General features: G+C 43.2%; 4 protein-coding genes across 6 annotated transcripts; 2 read left to right on the forward strand and 2 right to left on the reverse strand.

The window, feature by feature from the left end:
• Positions 1-403: 403 nt before the first annotated feature.
• Positions 404-9,072, reverse strand: hgsnat (heparan-alpha-glucosaminide N-acetyltransferase). 2 transcript variants are annotated; one of them, XM_068727420.1, is made up of 18 exons: positions 9,000-9,072; positions 7,747-7,862; positions 7,448-7,584; positions 6,335-6,451; positions 6,135-6,206; positions 5,853-5,922; positions 5,378-5,481; positions 5,022-5,098; positions 4,865-4,895; positions 4,627-4,787; positions 4,399-4,514; positions 4,183-4,304; positions 3,282-3,408; positions 3,084-3,170; positions 2,897-2,974; positions 2,671-2,741; positions 2,076-2,188; positions 404-1,923 (listed from the first exon to the last, which is right to left on the reverse strand). In XM_068727420.1, exons 2-18 carry the CDS (start codon positions 7,825-7,827, stop codon positions 1,742-1,744), a joined length of 1,746 nt encoding a protein of 581 aa, XP_068583521.1. In that variant the 5' UTR covers positions 7,828-7,862; positions 9,000-9,072; the 3' UTR covers positions 404-1,741. The 2 variants fall into 2 exon arrangements, with proteins under 2 accessions (XP_068583521.1, XP_068583520.1); XM_068727419.1 differs by lacking the exon at positions 9,000-9,072 and adding an exon at positions 8,739-8,940.
• Positions 9,073-9,752: 680 nt separating this feature from the next.
• LOC137885066 (dynactin subunit 6-like) lies at positions 9,753-12,128 on the forward strand. The gene is made up of 7 exons (XM_068727205.1): positions 9,753-9,834; positions 10,054-10,118; positions 10,267-10,372; positions 10,523-10,608; positions 10,713-10,760; positions 10,984-11,126; positions 11,805-12,128. Exons 1-7 carry the CDS (start codon positions 9,806-9,808, stop codon positions 11,895-11,897), a joined length of 570 nt encoding a protein of 189 aa, XP_068583306.1. The 5' UTR covers positions 9,753-9,805; the 3' UTR covers positions 11,898-12,128.
• Positions 12,129-12,368: 240 nt separating this feature from the next.
• On the reverse strand, positions 12,369-22,733 carry gtf2e2 (general transcription factor IIE, polypeptide 2, beta). 2 transcript variants are annotated; one of them, XM_068727204.1, is made up of 8 exons: positions 22,526-22,733; positions 21,639-21,803; positions 15,268-15,350; positions 14,546-14,653; positions 14,000-14,182; positions 13,740-13,833; positions 13,258-13,373; positions 12,369-13,076 (listed from the first exon to the last, which is right to left on the reverse strand). In XM_068727204.1, the coding sequence occupies exons 2-8, from the start codon at positions 21,796-21,798 to the stop codon at positions 12,957-12,959; spliced, it is 864 nt and encodes a 287-aa protein (XP_068583305.1). In that variant the 5' UTR covers positions 21,799-21,803; positions 22,526-22,733; the 3' UTR covers positions 12,369-12,956. The 2 variants fall into 2 exon arrangements, with proteins under 2 accessions (XP_068583305.1, XP_068583304.1); XM_068727203.1 differs by having other exon boundaries at positions 14,474-14,653.
• Positions 16,293-19,665, forward strand: smim18 (small integral membrane protein 18). The gene is made up of 2 exons (XM_068727720.1): positions 16,293-16,474; positions 18,540-19,665. The coding sequence occupies exon 2, from the start codon at positions 18,545-18,547 to the stop codon at positions 18,866-18,868; it is 324 nt and encodes a 107-aa protein (XP_068583821.1). The 5' UTR covers positions 16,293-16,474; positions 18,540-18,544; the 3' UTR covers positions 18,869-19,665.
• Positions 22,734-27,008: the final 4,275 nt, after the last annotated feature.

The raw sequence follows: 27,008 nt of genomic DNA on the forward strand, positions 1-27,008 counted from the left end.
GCAAAGTCGCGCGAGAGCGCAAAAACTCTCACAATAGACACAAATGAAGAGAGACCGATCGTATCGCGAGACCGAGAGACACTCTCACAACTTGCTTTTTTTTTTCTCCACAAGGCACCCACACTGTAACTCGATTCCCACGGCTTATTGAGCAATAAAGCAAACTACACCTGCCTCCACGTCGAAGAGCTGGAAACACAGCTTGAAGATAAATAAACACAGCTTGAAGATAAATAATGTTACATGAACTGTAACTCTGGAAAATATGTATTGTTATATAAAGTCATCATATGGCAGTTATATAACTAGTAATCATTGTTCTGGGAGAAGTCCCCTCATTTAAGGGCTTAACGCCTGATAAGAGAAAACTAATTAGAACAACATTACGAGTCAAACAGCAATAATGTTTTGGATATTCACATTTTATTACATAAACTTATTTTCAAACGGTGAATAAAAAACAATGTATAAAAGTTTGGCGCAATGATTTTCATCAATTTAGACAATACTGGATGAATAATTATTCCAAAATCACCCACAGCATTTGGATATTTCACAGACTGAACATATGATTTTGCAGACTGCGTTAATAAAAGTAATACCTGCCAATCGTACATGTATGCAGTATTGTGACAGTAATGGCAACAGTGTTATGGTGAGGTAAGATGTCACCACACCTCAGAATCCCATAATTGAACTACTGTACAGTACAATTGCTTTCTATAAACTTGTGAAACATTTTACAAAATGTGAAAAAAAATGGCGACTCAAAAATAGCTAACTTTTTTTTCAAGAGAAAGGCAAATCACTTCTGCCAATGCCAACATTGTGTTACAAAAACGTGTCAGTTCTGTGAAAACCTGATCAAAAAGAAACTCATACACATGAATCCTTCTGCATGAACCAAAAAATGCAAAGCAAGCACCCTCCAGCGGGTTATAGTCATCTCACATGCCCTCCTTCACTTCCCCTCAGCTCTTGGTAACATGCAGCTTCATGCGTCACACCACTGGGGGAGCAGAGGATTGCAAAAAAAAAGAAAAAGAAAAGAAGAAAAGACAACTGAGGAATGATATATTGCAGCAGATAGTTAAACATTCGTATTTCCCCTTGTTTGAATATCACTTCCATCATCCACTCTGCAGTGGAAACGACGGGAGATCACAATGCATTATTGGTAGCCTGTTCCGCATCATTTAATGTCTCCTCCTGCTCTTGAAGGGCCAGTCTCACAAAAACCCACTTCAGCTTTTCAGAGCAATGCGACGGTACTTAAGATGGCAGCAGGGATTCTCCCAAAGGGAAGTCAACAAACCACTACTGCAACAGCCTGCTGCTGCTGCCGTCGTCTGCGGTGCAAGATGAGGAATGAAAACCGAGCGTCTATAACACAGTTAAATGGCAGATCAACAATGTCAGTGTTCACAGTTTTTAAATTCCCTCACCATTCTACGACGTGTTCTTCCTGAGTGAGTTAAGATGTTTGGCAGCCGCTGTGTATCTGAAGATCTTTTGAAAAAGTCTTGTAAATTAGTGATTGAAATTAACAAGAAATTAAAAAATGAAAAGATGTGCTGGTTGAACGAAAAACGAAAAAAAAAAAGTAGTGACAGATAACCACCATAGTTTGGACAAAATATAAGAGTCTCCAGTTTCCCGCTTTCCAAATATTTTCAGATTTGACCTACAATTCTGATATCAACATTGTCCTCTGTGTCCCATCATTTAGGGGCCTCCGCTTCTAAATCTTCCAGAAAATCTTCCTCCTGTAGAGCATGTAGGAGATGAAGACCCAACAGGACGTGGCCACGAGGTTCTGGGTGAGGTGCTCGCCGTGGGATTGGCTGTTGGCCATGCGCCAACGGAAGGGGAAGTATTCCTCGAACACTTCGTGGCCCACGTACACGAGGATGGAGTTCATACCTGGGAATCGGAGTGAAGAGCGGATTTAGACATGGCGCATCTGGTTGATCTGATTTCTCTGAACTACATCTCCACAAGTGCTTGATCAAATTGGTTTAAAGTACAAAAAAGAACAGGTGTGTGGCAGGCCTGCCAGTCTACAATCTACCCACCAGGGTAGTAGAAAGGTGCTCCAGACCACCACCTCTTCACGTCCACCGTGTAGTAGACCAGCACCAGCAGCACGTACGCAAAACAGGCCAGCGTCGTCACATAGGACAGAGACCTGGAATTGAAATGAACACGTGATGCAGCGCTGTGAAAGACATCCTACTGCAGCTATGCATCAGGAATATCCCTGTAGGTGTGGGGAGCTTTTTTTTTAAATATATAATTTCTCTCATGTCTAACTTTCATACGAGACACAAAAACAGTGGCTGAAGGTTCAAAACTCCTGACCGTGCCTTTAATCCCGGCCTCATGCTTACACTTCAGCTAATTACACTCTGTTTTCTGGTGGAATGTTTATGGTTTCCAAATTTAGGATGAGGAATCGTAGTCCAGCTAGCCTAAACATAAATTATAGCAGGCACGAAAAACAGTCCGACAGCCCTTCAGTGCTAATTATTATTTTTTTAAACTGCCTATTACTTTGCAGCTACTTCCTCAAACATTCAAAATCAACAGATACCAAAAAGCAACTGATTTGCAAAACCCGTCCCGTCTGAAAGTGTTTGACAGCAGACTTTACCAGAGGTTTTACTTTACCAGAGGTTTTTGTTGACAGGAATGAAGCCCTGGTCGGTGGAGCACTTGGTCAGAATTGCTGATATGACTCCCTGTGTGTCACAAGACACTTTATTAGTCACTCAGCAAAGCAAAATTTAAACTCAAACAAACAAACGAACATTGAGACTCAGATCATATTCAGCAATATAATTAAACGGTAACAGTAAATTGAAACACATGTGTGCATACGGTAGAATGTGCTTACCAGTAGGAGACCCCATGTAAGAAATCTTGACATTATACTTGTGTGGAGATCTCTGTAGTGTAAGATTATTTTTCCTGCCTGGGGGACAATAAAAAAAACAAAACAATTAACAGCTATATCATAGTGAATTTTGACATCAGAAATATGGATAAAAGAAGAGAGAACCAGACAAACAGAGGCGACATACCTGCAGTCCAAGAAAAGCCATGAGGATGGAGTTGATGCTGCCAAGAACACCTTCTGGATCGTATGGCACACGAGTTGCATAAATCACCTTTTTTGAAACGGAAACAGAATTTGAAATGTACTAAAGCTAACTCAAGTGTAAAGTCGAGTATCGTATCACCGCTCTTGGTGTGTTTGGGTTGTGTTGTTGGTCACTAACCCGTGACGAAGGAGTCTGGTAGATGTGGCTCTCTCCGAGCAGCCATCGGTCAATGAAAGCGGCCGCTCCACCGGTACAGTTGGCGTACAAGCCCATGTCCCCGATCCCACCTGGACCCAGATAGCCTCTGTTCAGAACCAGAGGGAGTCAGTGTTTTCAATGTGGGATCAAAGAATCAGCCTCTCAACCTTTTTTTTCACATCACTTATAGTTTCAGAAACCAGATCCTTTTTGAGTCACCGTATCCGAAGGAACGTGAGCTAGCTTGCAGTGTTTAAACACGTTTCCCCTCTCTGATGATGTGTCGTGATTAGAGTGCTGATATTTAAACGTAACTGGTCATTGAAGTTATGCCTTGTTTGAATAACTGTTCAGTTTATGTCTTTGAATTGTTGAGCACATTCAGATATACCTATTAGCTTTGTAAGTTACCACAAAAAATATATATTTTGTTAATTTAATCTAACCATTTAGCAGTACCTCTAAGCCCACTAGATGGTGCTCTCAGGCTCACCAGTTAGAGACCAAAAATGGGATTAAGAGTATGGTTTGAAAACTACAAAACTAAGGATTACATTTTAAGGGATTGGTTTTTCAACTCTTTATTATTTTACCAATTCCTTTATGGTGTTGGCTGTTCAATTCCCTAAACATATTTCAGTGACGGAAAATCTTAAAACCTGGGTCTGACTCAAAAACATACTGATAGACACTAGTAAAGCGTCGCCTGATAATCACACTGAACTGCCATTGCATTTCAGTGTGATTATTTCACACCAACACCTACAAAACCCCAAAGGAAGACACGTAGACAAAATACTTTTCAGAAGTGGTCGAATCCTTGTGGCTTGCTGAGCGCTTCTCTTTTTATGAGGTCACAAACACGCCCGGTTTTACTCACGTTGGGCAATCTGGTACAGGAAGTAGGAAAGTGAGGCACAGCCAGATGACTTCTAAGATAAGCACACACAGCCAGGCGGGCCAGTACAGCACGATGTCCAGGCCAGGGGACCACCAAGCATCCTGGGGAACAGAGACGCCCCTCAATCAAACACATATTTAAATACATCACAGGTAAACAAGAGATCAGAACGACAGAGCTCCATCATTGGCTAACCGTTGTAAGGATGTCAAGATGACCTCTCGCCACCAACAGATCCAGACAGGCCACAGCCAGGTAAGACCAGGCCAGGCGCTGCAACACACCGGGGATCCTCAGGTTGTCCCAAGATACTGTGGAGTGGACGAGTGTCAGCGTGAGGCAGAAACACAACGAGGCGTCGTCAATCGTCTGAATGGTTTCGCGATACTAAAGTCGACAGCGAAGCGGTGAGCTCGTACTCACATGGCCCCTGACAGTAGTTTGGGTTGACGATGAAGACGCCGATGATGAAGAGCTGCACGCTCCTCCACGCAACTTTCCTCAGCAGCGAGCAGCGGGTGGAGCCTGCGCGGAGCATGGAGTTGATCGACAGCGCGATGGACGTCCCCATTATGAACACAAACCTGGCGAGGGGGGGGACACTAAGAGTGAGATCAGGAGATGCAGAGAAAAAGAAGGTGAACATCGCATGAAGGCTTACCAAGGGAAGACTAGATCTGCAACAGTCAGGCCTGGAAGAAGACAAAATGGGAAAAACACAGGCTTTAAAAATCAACCGCAACGCCAAGCCAGAAAAGATCTGTGATTTATTTCTGACCTGATTAAACATATAAAAAGTAGAACCAGGTGGGGCTCACCATTCCAGCTTTCGTGTCTAAAGAACCAGTACCGCCCTCCTCCATAGTTCACAAACACCATAATGACCAAGGACAAACTGACAGCAAATAGAGGAAAAGCATCGAGGTTACACCAAACAGAACTAAAGTTACACAGACATATTTGTTTCAATAGATGCGTCACCGCTAAAATACCACAGAAACATCATCAGTAGGGGCTTATTAGTGAGTCACATTTCCAGTGTCAGTCACCTAAAATGAATGTCACTCTGCAGTGAAAAATCACATGATATGAAAGATCAGGCCAACTGGTAATTCAGTTAATATCCGTCTTTGAGGAGGCTGAGGGTGAGGAGGGGAGAGGGGGAGGGGCTTACCCTCTGAATGTGTCCAGAGATCGCAGCCTCTTGCTGGGGCTGGGAGCTGGAGGGAGGATGTTGTCGGCCACTAGTGACACCGTCCTGCCAGGGGAGCCCAGCTCCTGAATATGAAAGTTAGATATCAACACTGGACTTACAAATCATGGATAAGACAATTCCCATGAAGATTTGACCACTATGAGGTTTTTGAAGAACATTTTTATTCAATATTTAGTTTTATTTTGAAGGAGTATAACAATACTCTCCACTTAAACCTTTAATTATTTTAGTGTCAACAGCCCCTAAGAGCCAAGTGATGCATCATAAAAAATTTAAACAATGTATTCATGTCACATTTTTCAAACTCTTAAAGAGATTTTTAATGCAGAGTTCAAATGCAAACCACAATAAATAAATAAAAGACATTTAGCTGGCAAAATCAGGTCCTATAGTTTGTGGTTGGAATAAATATCCTCTCTACACAAACACTCACAGAGTTGATGAGCCTCTCCGTCTCCATGGAGCCGCTGATTCGGAACAGGATACCCTTCACTACGTCAAGCCTGGACAAAAAGCAAATCAACCAGTTTAGGAGTAAGTCTATAATACACAACACACACACACACACACACACACACACACACACACACACACACACACACACACACACACACACACACACACACTCACAGTTCACGCTCGAGACACACGAATACAGCAGGAGGGTTTATCTGTACTCGGCAGTAATCTCAGCAAGAGATGTTTATCACTTTACCCTAATATTTTTGTTCCGATGGCAGAAGCCAAGGCCAGCCCAGCGAAGATAGCGAAAGCTACCGAGATCGCTGTGTGGAGAGAGAGAGAGAGAGAGAGAGAGAGAGAGAGATCATTATCTGAACGTGCCACGTTGTTTGTACAGCGTGACAGGGATGAATATGGCATTAAAACACTCCAGACATGAGCACGTCGTACAAGATGTAGCTGTTGACGGGGTCCGCATCAGTCACGATGGAGCAGTTGACTACTGAGGGGTCGTTCAGATTCTTCACCCACAGAGAGTAGTTCCCGTGCTCCCCAAAGTGGAATGGAACCCTGAAATGGTAAAATGATGCATAATGCCGTGCAGCAAACCAACCAGGCCGACTGATATACGTATATATGCTCATGGTCATTCCATGGATCCGTCATTCTATATATGTAGATGGTCATTTAACAATGTTTTGATAACAGGGTGGCTAGTTGATGCACTCCACTAAGCCTGATGAAATGTGGAAGAAATTATACTGTTTGTCAAATACATCATTAATCAATCAGTCAAGTTTTACTTGTATAGCGCCTTTCAAACAAATCAAACACAATTCAAAGTGGATAACAAATGAATGACACAAACAAACAGGAAGTCACATAAAACAAGACTAAAAGGAGAGAAGATGAAGAGACTAACGCACGTCAAGTTAAGAAAATAATAAAAAATGAAATACAAACCTGAATAAATGGAGCATGGTAATACGGTATGAAGTTAATAAAAAGTAAAATTAGAGTGAAGTAAAATATGTATAAACCATAGCCTAAAAACACTGTATAAAATCAAACTAAATAAGAACAAATAAAAAATACAAGATATAAAAGACTAGATAAAAGCCAATAAATGAAAATGATGTCCACTGCAATGTTGAACTTTCCAGTCTGCTCTTTGTAAAAATGTACCCTATATGGTTATGAAATAACAATGAAATATTATATTTAAGATGTGCTTGTGCATCTCAGCGGTGAAGTGGAACTGTGAAGGATCTGTGAAGACCCTCGAATGTTATATTCATTCATAATCAGCTCAGCTGTGTTATCATGTCCATGAGGGCATCAATCCCATTAGAATCCTATAAGATACTCAATCCCCCTTAAAGAATACCTGTTTAGTAACATATAAAACTAAGAAATGTATTTTATGAAACACTAATTTATAGATGTACTGTAAATCACTTTAAGAATGGATTTCAAGGTAAAATTTCTGAATCGTTTACACTGTATATGTTTTACCATATTGCCAGTTCTGGTGTTTGTGAAGCATGTCTGTGTTCTTTTACTCACGTGCAAAGCTGCAGGTTGCTAGAGGGGCTGTTGAGCTGTAGTGTGATTTCATGCTGTGTGCTCACAACAAAGTTTGCTGAACTGGGCTGGCCAGGACCGGGTCCTGCGGGTAGCACCCCCAGCTGCTGGTACAAACACTAGCACACAGGGACACGATGGGTCCAGATCAGAACACCATCCTCATCTGAATCAAGTCTCATAACTACACAATCAACAGCAGGACAATATCTAGAGTGTGTGTGTGTGTGTGTGTGTGTGTGTGTGTGTGTGTGTGTGTGTGTGTGTGTGTGTGTGTGTACCTGATAGCATCGCTCTGACACCCAGGACACCACCACGTCAGTGTCCAGCTCATTGTTGACTTTCAGAATCGCCTCATCCATCTTCAGGGCTATGTGCTTTTGATGAGAGTGGCCAGCTGGAGTAAGAAATAGCAGCATTAGTTGAAAACGTTTTTGTTTTTTTCCACATGCAACCGCATCAAGTGTAGCTGACCACACCCAACTGTGTGAAGGCAATGTTCACTGAACAAACCTTGTGGTCATTATTCATATGAACGAGAAACCGATTGCAATACGTTTGTCATTGCAAAAGTTAGAACCAGGGGGCACATGCGCAAAATAATCCACAGTTCCCTTGACTTCATGTTGACCTACATATCGTGCAAGTCAGAGAAATCGTGCAGTGAAGGCGTTCATTTTTTAAAAACCTCAGCAGAGGTTACAGCTGCGCAGCTAGCTATCTGATACTTACCCCAAACCTGTGGTTCACTGCTACCTTTATGGACGACAAGCCTATTCCATACCAGAGAGAGGGTTAGCTAGCTGGGTAGGCAGAGGGACGAAACTGCCCAGTATCAACTGCAAACTACAGCTAACGTTGCTGCCTGGAATAGCAAAGCATGTGAGAGGGCTGAAGTTATGGCTGCACAGCCCCCGTGGTCACATGCTGTATTAATCCGTAAACTACCCCCAAGAGGGAAGTTTAAATTACTCATTCTGGGACTGACAACTGTTCATTTGGGTTGTTGCTGTTATAGTTGCTCTACAGTTAGCTTCGAGCTAACCGGTTTTATGACTTAATAGTCAAATACTTAAGCGACGTATCTATCGTGGCGATGCTCCACTTGGTTGATGAAATGCGATTTAAACGCGTAATAAGGTGAAAGTAATGTCATATTGTGCTGGACATTAACGAACTAGGTAGCGTGAATTAACTAGCTAGCTATAGCTAACCTAGCTACGAAGCACTATGCTGCTTTATTTTCCACTTGTCAACAGTCGTGGATACTTACAGGTAGATATTTCAGCTGTCAGCGGTACCACGCAAACGGCTACGACCAAAGCGAGGGCAGCGAGGGAAAACATTTGTTTCTCTGGTTGTCTCATTTCTTTCTGGCTTGCCTGGTTCACCCCTATGACTGAAGATGTGTCTTCTGATTTCTTCTTCAGCTTCCCTTTTGCCATAGCAAGCAGACGCCACTTCCGAGCCTTCCTTGTTTTGACATTGTAGTGGGAGCGATGAGGGTCAAAGTACATTATTAACGCAAACTTACCTGTCTGTCTGTCGCCCTCAAAGGTTCACAAGTCCACAGGTCACCACATATGGCTCATAATGTTCAATCCCACCACTAACGTTACATCTCCGGACTGCTACAATAAGATATGACCTAGTGTGTGTGATTTATGATTAACCAAATGTATCACAGAATCACTTTTAAGCAAGTGTCTCTAACGACACTATTTTACTATGGTAAATTTGGCCCCAGTTAATATTAGAAAACATTTGAGCCAGTTGTGTGTATCTTTAATTAAATTAATGTGATCCACATGTATGTCCTGAAGATAGACTGCGCGGTCCCTATTCTCCTACTGTGCGTTAATTCTGCGGCACTGGATGATGCAGTATGTGGAAATGTTGAATTTACACGTTGCTATTTGTTTTGTTTTTGCCCTGGAGAAACACTTTATCTTTATATACAAACGAACAGATCCGTGGATCACGGAAAATACACCTCACTGTTGAATTAAAGATAAAATGATGTTGTGTGGCCCAATGACTGGAGTGCTGAGGTCATAAATGAGGCTGTCTGTTACTATAGTAACGTATATTATTTCCTCCCATAATTAACTAGTTTGCATCTGTGTTATTAAGTATGTCGTCCTGGTCATTTTGTACAGACTATAGACGTTTCTGAAGTGAGCTGAACTCTTCTCAATCCCCATCTTTAACCAGATAATCACCATGCTAGAATTAGAGCCATCTTATTATCGAGTCGACTGACGCATGCGCATAGCGGTGTGATAGCAAGGACACCAAATCGATAATCGAGTGAATCAACCGTGCCTCCCCTCGGTCACAATGGCTGATAAACCAAATGCTCAGAAAAGGTAAAAGTCATGTTAGCCCATTAATGCTGTATAGCCGCTAAGTTTAAAGTTAATAACAAACAAAAAAGTGACTAAATGGTCACAATAAAGTAACTACGTACCTTGTTTAGACCGCTAGTGAATTGGCTAGCTAGCAACGTTAGCTAACATTTTCACCCTTATTCGTCTCTCGTGTCCTCGGTCACTGTTTTACTTATTTTTTTACTATTTTTTTTACAGTGTCAAGATAGCTGCTGGAGCCGTAATTTGTGTTGAAAGTGAAATTCGAGGAGATGTCACCATAGGTAAGGTGTAGACGTAGACATGCTGACTTGACAAAACTTGCATTTCTTAACCTCCAATCGGATTAAATTGAACTAATTCTGCAGGTTTAACGTTGCGTTAACTTAACTTAACTTATTATTATTGTTGTAATGATCTGTGTTTCCTCAGGCCCAAGGACAGTAGTCCACCCAAAAGCACGCATCATCGCAGAGGCAGGACCCATCGTGATAGGAGAAGGCAACTTGATCGAGGAGCAAGCTCTGATCATTAATGGGTAACTCACGATTCCTTGTTCCTCGATGTGTAACACGTCGGCTATAACACTGTTATAAGATGGGTACTCTTGGTACAGGGGCTGTCTCTGTTTTGAATTCACCTGTGACTGCATCAGGACAATAACACACTTGTTTGTTCTACCCCACAGTTACCCAGAAAACATCACACCGGAGTCCGAGGTGGAACCAAAGACGATGACCATCGGCATGAACAACGTGTTTGAAGTTGGCTGTGGTATCCTTTTTGACTTCTCCGACCACTCTTATTCTAGAAGTCAAATAATTTCATATTGTGACCATTAACTATATAAAAAAAATGCCTTAGCTGACAACTCACAGTATCACAAGCCCTGAAAATTGGGGACAACAACGTGATTGAATCCAAAGGTAGAATGTTTGTGTCTTTGTTTTCTTTCAGCGTATGTTTATGTGTGAATAACAAACATCTGCAGGACCGCTATGGACATAAGCCTTCGGCCTCTATTGCGTTTTCATCTTTGTTTTTAACATGTGTAATAACTGCCGTGCATAGTTGTGTTTTTTTTTTTATCTGATCAAATAAAACCAATCAGATCACCCTATTTCAATTCTCCTCTTTTTTGTTGTCTAGCTGACGTCGGGAGGAATGTGATCCTCACCGGCGGCTGTATCATTGGAGCCTTCTGTCAGGTCAACACCTGTGAAGTCATACCAGAGAACACGGTCATCTACGGCTCTGGATGTATGAGGCGGGTTCAGACGGAGAGGCCGCAGGTACCGTGGCGATCCATTAAGTTTTGTGCTCCCAGGTGGACCAATTAAAATGTGTGTTTTCTTTCACTGAGGCCGTCAGAGAGGGGTTGATTTAACTCATTGGTAACTGGAGGCAGGAGCCTGAGGTGGTATTTTGTAGTAGATTTCACTGGCACACCTGTCCTGCTAAGTTACTAAAAGGTCTTACTGTATATCATGGTGAATCCCTGCTGATTGGTTACACATTTGGTCATCTAAATGATGGAAGGAGTTCATCCGATGTACTTCACGCTTGGCCGGTGTATCTCTCAGGACCAAAGGAAATGCAGCGTCGAGCGTGAAGTAGTTTGTACGAGCGGTTGCCAGTTTTGAATGGGCCCTGCATTAGTGTTTATATGATCACAGATATTGCTCGTCTTCAAAGCACATATTTCACGTCTAAGTGCTCCTACATAAATAAATATTTAAAGTATTTCAACCATGGTTCGTGCAATAGCACCCTGTGTGAAATCCATAGCAAATGTGCTATGTTTTTATGGCTCTCCGCTGACTAAAAAAAGTGTGCAATAACATTTACACTGCAGGTTCATATTAGGATTTGGACATTCCTGCGTAGTAAAGGAAAAAAATTAAATCTCCAATGTGAAAAACACCACTCATAAATCCTCAGCTTATTAATGTTTGTTCTCACCTTCACAGCCTCAGACTCTTCAGCTGGACTTTCTGATGAAGATTTTGCCGAACTACCACCATCTGAAGAAAACAGTTAAAGCCGGCCACACTGCCAGCTAGAATGCAACTGAATGCTTCTGAAGTTGACTTGTAAATGGCTAGCAGACCCGTATTTAAATAGGTCATTCTGGAAGGAAGCGTGAATGTACTGTATATAATTATATAATATGTACCTAGCTTGTCACTTTCTGAAAAAGATTTTCTACTCTAACCACAAAGCTTTTCATCTTCATCTTGCTCTGCTCATGCACCCTTTTCTATGATTGATTAATTAAATAACCTCAGACATCGTATATGACCACTGTGGTTACTGGTCATTTCATCACTCTGTTGTAAAGAGTGCAGTAAGAATACATAGAATTTATTGTTAGTTTTCAGTGTTCATCAACATCACACTGAGACATTTCATGTATTTTCATTAATTGTCAATATGACTTTAATATATAAAACACTTAAATGTTTGCATTTAAAATGTAAACTAACTGATCTGAAAGTCACCGCAGTGCATGTGAATCAAGCAAAGACACAGTATCTTGTAACAGTGTCATTTATTAAAATAAGTTCCAAAAAGTTGTAGTATTTTAAACCACTACGCCGCATGGTGCTGCAAAGTCAAGAGAATTGAAAAACTTTGAAAGTCCACAAGAAGTAAGATGGTTCATGCTGGATGAGAGAGCTCAATGTGATGCACTGCACAACACAAGCCTGTCTGCTGCTAGTCCTATTAAAGGGATGGAAGGCTGCCATCAGATGAGGACTACCGCCCTTCAAAATAAAAGCTTCCAAACACACAGACACACCTCTTTGCAATAAACGAAATAAAATGAAGAAACCTCATCTGAATTCTAACAGTGGGGTTGCCTCTCCCGGTAAGGATGGTGGTTTTGGTTAAATGGTCTCAGTACTCTTTTCCTGCAGTTGTCACTGATCAATAAACTAAAAAGGATTCCACAACACAGCTGCAGTTCACTCCATGTAATACACGGCCGGCGATCACTGACAGGAATGCGAAGAAAGAAAAATGAGCTCAACAGGCTGCCATGAAATAGTCTCTGAATTGTCGTGTGGTCAGGGGCTCCATCACCTCTCTGAGGGCATAAGGCAGCGAGGGGAAGCCTCTCACTTCTTCACAGGAACGCCCTCCGAATAGTCCTCCAGAACGCCTGCCAAGTGGTTGTTGTGGGTCTTGAAGTGTCTCTTCCTCTGCCCACCTTGCTTCTTCCTCTTTTGAACTGGTAACTGCACAGAGAGCACACAAACACAGTCAGCACTGATTAAGATGCTTGATCGATAAAGTAGAAATGTAATTGTTTACATTTGAAAATATTTTTTTTCCCAGTGAAATAAACCAGAGAAAGCAAATGTAGAGTTGGGAAGTTAGAATGAAAATCAAGCAGGTGGGAGACAAGGGGACACCGACCACTTTCTTTGGTCCGGTTTCCTGCATGGAGGAGATGCCTTGTTTCTTCAGGTACTCGTCAATCTTCTCCTCATCAATGGAATCAACTGGAACACTCCTCCACAATTTCTGGAATTCTACAATTAAAGACAAGTTTTTTGATCCAGAAACATTCCAATCCAATAGATGGTCTTACAAATTATTTCACGGTTTTGACCAAACATACTAGACAATAATGCTTTGTTTATCTGACCAGCAGTTCAAAGTGGCAAACATATTTATGTTCCAATGATATCAAATAGATCGAGGGAAAGCTAAACCCAAATAATTTGTCTGTTAGAGGCTGGTTTGACGTTCAAATTTTTACGACGACTTAAACAATCGATTATCAAAACCTCCAGCAGCCAAATCTTATAAAAACAGAGTCAGTCAAATACAGCCAAGACGGACGGACACAGAGAGAGAGAGAGACGTGTTACAGTGGACCGAGACATTATGCTCACCTTCGTCTACCGTAAACTGGCAGTGCTTGTCGTTGTAGAAGAGGATCTTCTTCTTATCTGGCCTCGTCACAAAAATGAGCTGATCCCCCAAAGCCTGCGAACACACCACAGCTCACATTTCTGCTAAAATGTCTTTATTGTTAAGTCTCCACCGTGTTCGAAGGCAGGACACACAAACACGTCCCTTTCCATTAACAAACACAATGCACAGTATACATTAGCTGGCAGGCACGCGTGTGCTACATGTAATGCGTGGTAACCTTGATGGCCTTGGCTGAATTGGGCAGCCCCTCCTCCACGTCGTCCAGCAGCACTCCTCCCAGGCCCAGCTGGTCGTGTTTGTCCAGCAGCCTCAGCAAGGCTTTCTTGTCCTTCAGGTTGTACTTGGGCTTGAAGCCATACGTCCCATCGCGGACGTCGATTTTCGGGTTGTTGACCAAGGCCTGACATTGTTGGAGAGTGAAGCGGTAGATGTCAGGTTTTTAAAGTCTCTAGTTCAAGTTACTGTGAGGAACTTTTAACTGGTTATGAAACGGTCTCAATTAAATTGAATTGTCCACAGAGACCGCCCTACTCGACGCAAAAAGAAAGTTCCTAAAGTAGCTTTAAGTGGTGGAGCTGGGCGATGTGCATATGTGTCGGGGAATTAACTCTAACCTCTGTGTCTGTTTCTGCATCGAACTGAACAAGTAGGCCGGTTGTGGGAGAGGAAACACTTAACCGAACGTATTCACCTTTCGGAGCATGCACACAAGGTATTGAATGTTGGGTGATGTGTGCGAATACTCAGGAAACGTGAAGCACACCTCGGTCATGAGCCACTGTTTTTGTTTCATGCCGATGTCGAGAAGTTTGGTCTCATCCAGAATCTCCTCCAGGGTCAGGCAGTGTGTATCACCATTCTGATGCCTAGTCTGAGAGTCAAGGAGAGAGACACACACAGATTTACATAAAGAAAACACGCACGCACACACGCACCTGCACACCAAGTACAAAATCTTCCTTTGCGTTAATTTTAAGATGTAAGCAATTCTCAGCTCCCACCTTTCAGCCAAACGTCTGCGGCGATTTTTGCGCCTGACATCCAAATGTCGGGGTACTTTACACGGTTTACGAAACTGTGTGCTCAACAGATGACACCACAAAAGCACACATTAAAAGGAAAATCTGTCAACTGGAGGGCGCGAGTTTCTGTAGCGGGGGATGACTCAGACAGCTATGTGTGACGGGGCCCGGCTGCCTCTTTGCAGTGTCACAGCGTGATAAACAAGCTGTTAGCGGACCAAAAGAAAGACTGGGGACCAAATGTTACGCAGCGGACTCAACTGACTCACAGATGAGATGACGACAAGCTTAAAATCTAGCAAATACATGCCTAATAGTTCCAAAACGATCTAGATTGATAAACAGCATTGCAGTACACGTAAGAGGAAAACATGTAGTTTCTATTACGGGGTGAACCGTCGCTTTAATACAATCCCCAGTAAATTACCAGAGAACGTTCCTTTTCTAGGAGAGGGAGGCCTACCTTCATGTAATTGACTATCTTGGCGAGGCAGCCAAACTTGTACCCAGAGCTCGTCTTGATGTTAAAGTTGCCATTATTAGACTCTGTGGAGGAAGAGAGAAAGAAAAAGGTTCAGGAAAAATATTTAAATGTCACACATTATCGACAGTAAAGGCTGAAACCAGTGGAGAGAAAACCATCGCGAGACAAAGCCCAACTGGCATTACTGTCTATGGAGGTCACTAATCTTTATTTTGAATGGGTATAACATTTTAATTACATCTTTTTTATTGTCAACAAATGCTGTGAAAAGACTAAAACCAACAAAGCAGTGCATTCTGTGGCACTCAAGCCTAGTTGTTCCCGCTGAAGATGTAATTTGTTAAAAAAGGATCACAATATTTATATTTCTCTAAAGTTGGAGACTATTTCCAGGGGCGAGTTAACACGTTAGGAGGGCTAACCAGTATTTATAGCAGCAGGCATGTGGAATTGACTCAAATAATCTGTAGTGGCCATATTCACGTGTTTATGTGTGTTTTTAATAACAACCAATCATTCCATGGCACAGAGGAAAATGACAGTCACAACTTGTTAGTTGGATAGACTCATTGCTAAGTTTTGGTATTTTTATGGGATTTGGTGACCACATGAAAAATTATGACTATCATCTGCCTGATACTTTAATGTAGCAAAAATACCATATAAATACTGCAGGAGTAGTACATGAGAGCAGCCCTGCCAGCCGGTCCTCTTCTCTGCTGGAGTCCAACAATGCTCCCCCCCTTTAGACCGTCTGAGGCCTGGCCAATCAAAGCTGAAATCAGACACCGGGCTCGTGAATGATTCACCATATGTGGGCGGGAGCTGCTGCCGCCGTGAGCTGCGCTGTGGGCGGGACGCTGGAAATTGTGACAGACCGGCGAACGAATGGTGCAGAGGCAGGGCTACACGGAGAGAGCCAATGGCGGGGGAGACGGAGGCCGCGCCGGGACGCGAGGAGCCGCAAGGAGTGGCGGGGAGGGGAGCGGGGCGGGGCGGGTGCACGAGCGGCGGCGGCGGCTGGAAGTGCGCGCCCGAGAGAGAGTGCCGAGGAGGAAAAACAGGTCGAGGAGCGAACGCGGAGGAGGGAGAGAGCGGAAGACGGGAGCGAGAGGTGGAGCACTAAGAAGAAGGGAGAGCCGCATTTGTTGACTTGCATCTTCTGAAGACTGAGCCAGATACACCGGTGAGTGTGCATTTTCTTCTTCTTCCTTCTTCCAATCATTGCATCATCAGAATAACGTGCGCATGTTTGACATCAAAACATCATAACAATCCACAGCGTGAATTTAAGCTACAGGCTCATGGTCTCACTGTGTAGCTATGATGAACATATGGGGGGGGGGGGGATCAAGCATTTTAGTTTTATTTTTTTTTAAATACAGCAGAAGTCAATTCCTGACTGCATTAGAGAAATCTAAAACTGCAAATCATTATATCTAACTATGTATGGAAAATGTAATTCATGCTGTACCAATAACTGCACTGAGAGCTTTAGGTGGCACCTGTAATATTTAGGCCAAGAGCTGAGCAGACACGCAATGGATTAAATAAACATGGATGTGTGTCCCCGCTGGAATGCCAGCGTGTGTGGGGAGACACTCGTGTGCATCCTGTCTGTTGTTTTGTGGAGATGCAAACTGCAGCTCTGGAGGCAAAAATCAATGAGGGGCCGACAGCTGTGAGGAGCCAGCCAGGGGCATTAGGAGTGCATCAATGTGTGTGTGTGTGTGTGTGTGTGTGTGTGTGTGTGTGTGTGTGTGTGTGTGTGTGTGTTTTCGTGAGAGGAGGCCGCTGTGTGTATCCAGAGAGCAATATACAATCCCGTAACACCTTAAGAGCCTGGCTGGGGTGGGGCTCATTTTTTGGGGGGGTGAACAGATGCTGTAGGGAGCCAATCTGTCATTGCGTATGTGACAGAAGAAAAGAGCAGAGAGACCTGGGGGGGGGCGGGGGGCAATACCGGCCGAGACAAATTAGTAAAAAGAGGTTGTTGTCATGGCAATGAGTTGATGTTAAAGAGGGAGTAAAAGTTGCATCACATTCTGTGCATTGACGGATGTGCTTCAGCCTGCTCACATAAACCGAGCCCCCCCTTGATAGACATCATTTTCCTGCCTCACCTAGCCTACTTTAAAATCACCGCGTCACCGTGTAAGTATTTTGGCACTTAAGCTTACTACCCCTCCCCTTGAGACAACTGAAGCCACGACAACAGACGGGGTTCTGTGACATTAGTGTCAAGTAACGCGGAAAAAAAACCATCACACAGGAAGCACTCGTCCGAATACACTCTCACACACGCAGGTCACATGAGACGACACAAATCTATTACTTTCGTACACGACAAATGGGTGTTTTTACACACGGTAAGCCAAGTCACAATAATCGTAAAAGAAGAAAATACGCCAAAAAATAAATAAATAAGTAACCTTACAGCTTAAAGAGAAGCACTTATGCTTCCTCAACTCATCTCTGTGGCTCACTCAAGTGTAATCTGGGTCAGCTTCCTTGGTGCCAGTATGCAATATAAAAATGTCTCCGCTTGTGTGCATGTGTGCATATGTGTGTTTAGAGCATGCATGTGCACATGAGTGAATCAGAGTGTGTGTGTGTGTGTGTGTGTGTGTGTGTGTGTGTGTGTGTGTGTGTGTACAGAGACACTGGCGTGCTCTTCCCTGTGGATTTTTAAATGGTTGGCTTTGGCTGAAAATGTGAAAGGCTATCTGAGGAAAGACCAACGAGCTGACAGTGTGAATGTTGCAGAACACCTTTTAACTTCGTTACTAGATTGCAGTTCCTCAATCGCAACATTTACATTATGGCCATAGAGTTGCAAACCATAGACCGTAAAAGCCACATTTCCTTGTGCAGCCATCCTTTTCTTCCAGGCTTTCAAGTCTATTTTGGTTGCGAGCAGATGGCCTCAGCGGGGTTTGTGCTCTTTTGCAATATAAACTTTTGCTCTAATAACACACCGTCTTCTCATTTAACTCACAATTATGTCTCTGGTTAGACTACGTACTTGTCAAACAGTACATTATCTGTGTAAAAGTGAAAATAAAATTCAGGCACACGATCTGTAGGGAGGCGTTCTTCTACTACTTTAATTTCCTATATCATCCTCTCACCATGGAAACCTCTCTAATTTGTGCTCCCTGCTGCTGTTCCCAGAACAACCTAGAACCAAACACTGTTGCAGGCGTTTAACAATCTGTCTCTCTCCCTGTTTTTGTTGCTTCTTTACCCAGAAATCATGGCCAACAGCACTACTGCCATACACCCAAGTAGTCTCCCGTGGCACCCGGAGGCCGTCCTTGTACCCCGTGTCTCCCTGCAGGTCCAGGAGGTCTACCCTTTCCATGACGGCTGGAACGTGGCCTGCTTCATCATCCTGCTGCTCTTCATCCTCACCGTCGTGTCTCTGGCGGCCCTGGCCGTGCTCTATGAGCTGCTGGACTGCGGTTGCTGCGCCAAAGGGAAGACACACCACCAGCTACAGGAGGAGGGGCCGGGAGGCTGCGGCAAGCTCATGACCAGCATCTGCAAGGAGCCAGAATCCCGCACTGAGGTGGTGTAGGGGGCCGCGAGGACCAAGATGAGGAAGAGTAGGAATTCAGGTTTCTGAACTGGGCAATACCACAGCGTTGACCCAGATGCCCTGAGGAAAGAACTTCTAATAAAAGTGCCCACTAGTGGTTCAGTTGCTGACAGTTGAGAGGATGCAGAGAATGAGGTAACAGAACAATGTAAAAAAAAAAAAAAAAACAGAAAGAAGGGGGCAGTTTGTCACCGATTTGGGGCGAGTCTAATTAGCTTTTTTATTTCAGTTAGGAGGGAATCTTCACACATCTCCATTCACTGCCACATACACGGGGGGGAGGGGGCTCTGAAAGTCACATTTTTACACCAGAAACAGACAGAGCAGTCGATTAACATTAGTGCTAGAAATAGTTCTCATAGAGTGGCCATGTTGACATAAAAACACTACTATGACCCAATATCAGTATTCTTGTTCTATGACATCTGCCCTGTGAGTACTGCACTGAGCCGGCTGCACATGCGCTTATAAGAGATATGGTAAATTGTTGTGTACGGTTAGAAAACGCTGTCCCAAGTTAAAGACACTATCCGAGTTTCACACCAGGATTTGAGGAACAACAAACAAATGATCAAGCTAACTCGGACAACATCGAATAAAACCTGCGTTTCTCTGCTCTTTAGTAAATTGTATGCAAGTGTTGTCAACATGTTTAGCATTGCCTCATGACACTTGGTTGCTGCACAGTGCTGTACATTTATCATGCCGTCTTGAGCACAATGTATGATTTCATAGGCCTAAATGCAAAATGCCTAATAAATTGTCACTGAATTATGTACCAGCCTTTTCTTTGCGAGGAAGACGGATGTGTTAGCCGAGGAAAGTTAATATTGACTGGCGGGACCAGATAAGCTGACGCCTACGCCGGGAGGAGAGCAGACGAGAGCTCCGGAGAGGACGGCTAGTTAGCTAGCTAGCTAGTCCGTCTCCTGAGCGGCGAGGAGTCAGTCTGAGGGACCCAGCCCTGCCGCTGGCCACCAGCCTGCTGGGGGCTCCTTTTCTGTAACCGGTGTAGCATGAAAGCATGGTGGAGCTAGCAAGGTAGCTAACTAGCCAGCTGCTTAATGAGTAAAATTTAACAGCTCAATGCTTCATCCACACGGCGTAGGAAAGCACATCGCCGGATGACTGTCTTTGTTCGGCTCATTTTCTGTTACCAGTGCAGCATGAAAGCACGGGAAGCCTGCCCATTCCACCTTGCTTTCATGCTACCACGGTTGCAGAAAATTAGTCCAATAGCGGGTTGGTAGCTAGCGGCAGCCTTGTAAGGACATAGTTAAGACAAATTGAAGGCAAATAAATCTTTTGACGCCTATAACTATCCAGCAGAAAAGTACTTGCAAAGCGTTTCAGAGTTGGAGAGTAAATTTTGTTAATGGTTTCAACAATTTACAACATTTTCTCTCCATCTCTGAAACGCTTCAGTTTGACATCTCAAATGTGTGCAGTACTGATTCTGTCAACCGACAACACGGAAAGATGACATTTTCGATGTTTAACTTTAGCCCACTACTACAAATATGACATTGTTCATGTCAGAGTTACAGACTCATACTTGGGCAGACATTTATCAGACAAGCGCAGTTTCTATTTCTGTATGTACTTGTATGTATGTATGGGTGTGTGTTGAACACAACAGTGATCGCACTGCAGTTTTCGCTCCAATTAAATCATTAATGCAGACCTCGGGTCTTTCGCAACCTGGTAATTACACCCTGTCTAATTGATTAATTTAATTCCATTAGAGCCACAACTCCCTGCTTTTCCTCAAACTATTTGTTTAACAATGTTCTGCATGGCGTCAGAATGATTAAAATGCTTTTGTATGCATTGTTTTTCTCGATAAAGTGTTTTGAGTATCTAGAGACCTGAGGTCTGTAGAGTCTACGCATTACATTTCTGTATTCATAGCAGCCAGTAATGTGTTTACCCTGTTTGGCCTCTTGATGGCACTGCTGTCTCACTGTCAACTATGAATAGATACAGACACAATGATGAAGAGGTTTGCTTACTGTCTATGTAACACAAGGTGCAGCACCTGAGTGTTGGGTTTAGTGCAGAGCAGCCTTTTCTTTGATACCGGAGGGCTCTGATGACAGTAGCTCTGGAGATGAAGCTGCACCATAGGCTACTGATGATGGGGAATTTATTTTTGTGCCATTTATAAAATCGGATGATTTAAAATGAAGGACTGGAATATGAGAAGGACAAAGCCGGCTCAGACGATATGAGCGCTGACGGTCAAGATACTGAAAAAGTAGCGGTCCATAGAGAAGTTAGGACGGATGAGGGAACCTCATAGAGCTACCTCAAGTGCATGTTACTGGAAAACAGGCTGTAAGCTGATGGATGCTTAAAGCAGAAGAAGCAGCAACAGAACTGACGTGTTTTCCTCCTCTGTTTACATGCATACAAAACTGCAATGCATCCACCAATAGAGTGGCTGTTTAGTAAAAAATCCTTTTACTATTTAAGCTGTGCTCTGCTTATTAAGAAGTTCAGAAGGATGAAACTGATAATAGAGATATACGTTATTTCGGAGGAGCGATTCCGATTTTGAAACGTAAGCTGTACATGGCCATTACGGCCATTAAAATGGTGATTGTTCCATCTCTACCGATACTTACAGCACAGTGATGGGCACCACAGTTACATGTCAGCTTCCATCCCGACACAACCCACTTACAACACTGGGAGGAAACCATTTGCTGTAACAAACGTGTGAGGTAAGCAAGCCTTCTTCACTTACCAGCGCTGTGTTTGGACCCAGAGGAGCTCTCCTTGTCAACTTTGGACTTCTTCTTCTTGTGCGATCCGGAGTCGGAGGCAGCCTGTCTCTTCTCTACAGCCGGAGTGGACAGAGCTCTTTTCTTGAACAGCTCCCTCTCCCTCAGTAGAGCTGGATCCATCCTGGCTGACAGGGCACACGAAACATGTCAAAATACAGCAATGGCTTCAAGACAAAACAAGCCAGTAAATAAAGCAAGGGCTCCATTAGAAACAGAGTCTCTTCATAAAGGCAGACATTCATTGCCTCATGGCATGATACTTCATCATGCCACCTGATGGATGGATGGATGGATGGATGGATGGATGAATATATATATATATATATATATATATATATATATATATATATATATATATATATATATAAATAATAAAGGACTCCTGTTTTGCCCACATATTGGGCGTAAAGTTGTCCATAGCTGAGCTCTACCTTTGTACCACAGTCTTAGCAGCTAAACCTGGACGACATGTAAATATTACATCACCACCAACGAGCAGGGGACCAAGGTAAGACCCTCGAAATGTTACGCTAGCTTAACAGCTAGCTAGGTTAGCTAACGTTGACATAAGCTAGTTATCTTATTTCTAGCCGGCTAACAACTAAGTTAGGTTAACCAGTTAACGTTAGTCGGCGTTGTTATAAGTTAGCCTGGCGTTGTTGCTGTCATTGTGGCAATGTGAACTCGCAACATAACCATGGCTGACGATGTCCACTTCACCGAACGTCGCTGACTACTTTGGTTATTTGAATAACACAGGTGAGCAAACGTAGCCACACACTCTTGACACTTGGCTCGTTAACGTCGGATAGCGTTAGCTTGATGAGCTTGGTGAGCGTAACGTTACCTGAGTTGTTGCTGCTCTCAGAGACAGTGACGGGTTAGTCCAGGAGGACTATCTGATGTCGGGCTATCGCAAAGAAGGAAACGCGTCCTTCAGCAATTCGCCGCTTCACTTCTTCCTTTAATGATAATATATATTAACATTAGCGAACTAACTTCATAGACAAAACATCTCTTTTCTCTCTCATGCTGCACTTCCGTTCCTTGTTCGATTTGTCGGACATCGACAGCAAATCCTTGGACGACGTCATCACGTATGCTAATAAGAGTATAAAGTATACCATTATCAATCAAGTCCTTTGATAATAGTATGCGAGTTATATTACACTATTAGGCTATTATTACAACAAAAGAAAAGCAATAGTTGAGAACAAATGATTTTTATTAAATAGGTATGAGACAATAGATAATGAGATACACTTCACCCATTGAATTTGAATGAACGGTACTGGTACCACTGGAGAAAGAGAATGTTTTAAAACATGGGGGGGGGGGCAGATTTTGAGGAAGTTTAATGTGTTAAACTTTGTTGGGTTTGTGATCGTTTATCACGCATCTTGTCCATGTATCCAGGGAGTGGATGGCACAGGGAAAGGGCGCCACTCAGTGGTTGGTTTGTGCTATTCCATCACACACGAACAGCTGTACAGTAGGTCTTTTTCATCTCTGGCTTCCAAGGATAATGGAAGTATTATGTGTGCCCCCACCCCCCCCCCCCCCACCCCAAAAAAAAAAAAAAAAAAAAAAAACTGATTCAGCTGACTAAAAGTGGAGAATTTTTAGTGTGGAGGAATTGTCTGCTGTGACGTGCCACCCAAACAGCACATGCAGGCCTTTCAGGGTAAGTATGAAGAGACTCTCTATTCTGACTCTCAAGTTGACAATAAACAGATAGGGAGATGAGAGAGAAAAGCATGTGACCAACTGACATAGCCTGCTATTAGGCTGACTATTTGCCAACAAAGAAATAATTGAGTGTTGATGTGCCGCTACATTTATCGAGCTCAGATGACCACCACCAGAGCTTTCACGCTGCCTGGTTAGTAATATCCCCTAAATATCACAACAGAGTGGCGAAACGACTTCAGGATTATGTGTATCTGTTGTTTCATCTGTTCAAATTAATAATGTTTCATCAGGAACAGAGTACAAGTCATTAGAGAAAAGATAAAAGCATCAAGGTAAAAATAAAAGATATAAAGTACATCAGATGAAGTGCAACAAGAGATCTGTGTTTGTTCAAATTAAAGTACAAACATGTTTGATTGTGTGGGAAGTTTGCTATGATGAAAACCCCCTGGCATCCACTGTGAGAGAAGGAGTGCTGTATCTCTGCAGTGTCCTAGGGATTAATGTATGGAGGCAAACCCTTCAGCACTCATAAGCCCATTGGTGTCCTCTGGCATCCCTTCAAAGAAAAAAAATCCACTCCCCAGAGGAACTGATATCATTATGTGCCGATAGTGCAACTTTTGCCATGGCTGAGTCCATAATCTATTCTGCGCGCTGATCAATAAATATGATTCAGCGTTACTGGTCCCTGCTCACTGCATTCAAAGATGTGGGCCATGTGGGAAGCTGGAGCTGGTGTAAGTTTTTTAAAAAAGGCCTTAATGTCCGACGGTTGCTATGAAACCAAGTGCATCAGTTCATCCAGCTGAAGCTGGGGCTTTGCTGACAGAGGAGGGAACAGCAACCTCACCACTGGGCAGTCAAGTGAGAGGGGGTGAGATAAGGCCGCTGTATATAAACCAGGTCACCAAAGCAAAATGAAGAGCTAAGCAGCCAGGAGCAGTGCAGCGTGGAATATGAGACCCGGTGTGGCCGGAAACTGTGAGAAAGGAGCGAAGGGCATTTCACCCCAAAAGAGTTCTCGAGGCCTGCGCATGCACAAGCTTTCACGCATAGATTAATTTGCAGGGGATTTAACGTAAAAGATGCTGCCTCATGCTATTCAAGCATTAACTTGTTGCAATGTGAAAAGCTCCTTAGATATATTAACATAAAGAAGCTTTTCACAGTGGGTGTGATTGGCTTGGACTTGCCGTTGTGTTTTTCCTTTGCATTGATCTTTTTGTTCCACAGCATTTCTGAGTTTCTCTGTTTGATGGGCCGTCACAGTATGTCTGTTCAACATTTCATCCAGTTTAACACTCAGAACACTTTACCTGTATGGGTGTGTTGTGATCAGAAGTGATTTGACAGTGACCAAACAACCCACCAGATTACACCAGATTAAAACGATTCAAATAATTCAAGTTACATCCTGATTGGTACAGGGAAGTATGTGACATCGAGAGCAGCACAGAAAGATAAAGTGAAAACAGTGCTGTGGCCTTAATAGTGTGTTCATGAACAACCTCATTGCTTATAGTAAAAAAACAATCTCACTGAGGAGATGATTTTCTAGGCCCTTTAAAGAAATGTGAAGGGCACTTTTACAAATATATTCAACACAATCATCTTACCGGTTGTTTAGCATTCTGCAGGTCTCCATGGACACACAACCCTGCTAATGAAGTACGTTGTGTGATTCGGAAATGGGTAAAAAATAACAAACCAAATTGTAATGAAAGGGTGAAAAGCTAACAATTTCACAATTTCCGTTCATACACCACTCTCACGGATGCTCTACATGCTCTTTGAACTGTTTTTTACAACCCACAGTGAGAGAAAATGACCAAAATTGTAAATTGCAACACCTCTCTGATTACCTTTGATGTGTATTGTATTCTCAGTTTTAAAAGCCTTGCCAGAGTTAGGTTTTTTTTATACACACCGCACAACACACTGTAGCACACAAAGTGTATTATTAGCTACTCCGTAGGGATATGAAAATTTGAATAGGTGCGTGTGTGCTTATTTGTGCACATTAGCTGGATATTCTGCTCTGGACTTGTCTTATCTCGTATCCTCCATCTGTTCCTGTGCCTTCATATCAAAGGCCTGAGATGGCGATATTGGAAAAATCAGTCTGACCTCAGGTTTGTTTAATTGCGTGTGGGTGAGCGGACACGAGTCCTCGGTCGGGCAAACATTTCTGCAAGGTCCTCAGATGACAAATATTGTGGAAAACTATTTAAGCAGTGGCGCAGCCAAGGGGTGGCCAGGCACCCTTATGCAATCAGTCTGTATTCACTGTTACAATCATTCAAATCTGAAGCGATTACAGTCTATGGAGCACAGCCCAGTCAGACCCTGGTAAGAGCTAACAGACGCTACGCCATGATTAGCCAGTCTGCGTTCCAGAGCGGGACTTAGCTGAGGGTCAATTAGTGCTCTCGCATAGCCTTTCTGGCTACCCCCTAATCACAATGGTCTCGAGTGGGGCTAAGGCTAAGCACAGGGTGCAGCAGCGGTTCCTTTGCAAAATTGATCACGCAGATTGTGGAGGGGGGATAGGTTGATACATGGCTAATGGACACCAGTCTTATACCCATAGTCTACATCCGGTGAGTCAGGCTGGATAATGATTAACATTAACTGTGAAATAAGAAAGCAAAGTATGCGATTCCCTAAGTCTCAAATTGACTATATTCTACAACAGCGTTACAGAATTTCTAAAATCAACTTTTAGAAACACACACACACACACACACACACACACACACACACACACACACACACACACTAGCTTTTTAGTGGCCCAGTCTGGCCACCCCGACGAACACTTTCCGGGGGGTGCCACTGTCTTTATGTGCACCGAGCAGGACATAAAAACTGACATCTGTTCATCCGACTTTCAGATGCTCCTGCGGATCATAGAGCAAATTAGCATCTCCAAAACTGCTAATTAATGATTCAGCAGGCCAGTCAAAGAAGTGAGCCCACATGAATGATTAAATATGTGCTAACCTAATTTAGGGCCTAATCCATAATGAATGAATTGCACTGTTTAGTCATAGCAGAGATATATATATATATATATATATATATATATATAGAGAGAGAGAGAGAGAGAGAGAGAGAGAGAGAGAGAGAGAGAGAGAGAGAGAGAGAATGGAAAGAGCGAAGGAGATTTAGACATCAGAGAATAGCGAGACTTGTGAAGTGACAAACATAAATTATTCTGCATCGGAAGGCCTCAACCTCACCATTGATTCAATTGCAGTCACTTTCAAGCCACAGCAACCTGGTCGGCTGGTCGAGGTGTAACCACGGCCAATTAGACCGATGCTGTCACTACGGAGCCAACTGAACTGCATTCATTTTAGCAGTCACCGCGTTCCCTTTATCAATCTGTGGAGGTTTATTTGCTGTGTGGTTGTTTCTCACTGCTAAAACTGCGAGGGACGGTCATTCATTAGCAGGTCTCCGTGCGAGAGGAATGAGAGGGAGAGTTGGTGTACTACAGTAACAGAGAGAGAGAGAGAAAGACAGCACTGTAATCTAGAGGTGAGGAGTAATATCAAAGACAAGAGACAAGTGAAATCCTGGAGCTGCAGCCAACCAGTGCAAATCCCCGTGGAGGAGAAAATCTCAAAGTG

Source organism: Cebidichthys violaceus, unplaced genomic scaffold, assembly GCF_023349555.1.
Source record: "Cebidichthys violaceus isolate CVI_PGR_0920_01 unplaced genomic scaffold, fCebVio1.0.p SCAF_4, whole genome shotgun sequence".
Classification (NCBI taxonomy): Eukaryota; Metazoa; Chordata; class Actinopteri; order Perciformes; family Stichaeidae; genus Cebidichthys; species Cebidichthys violaceus.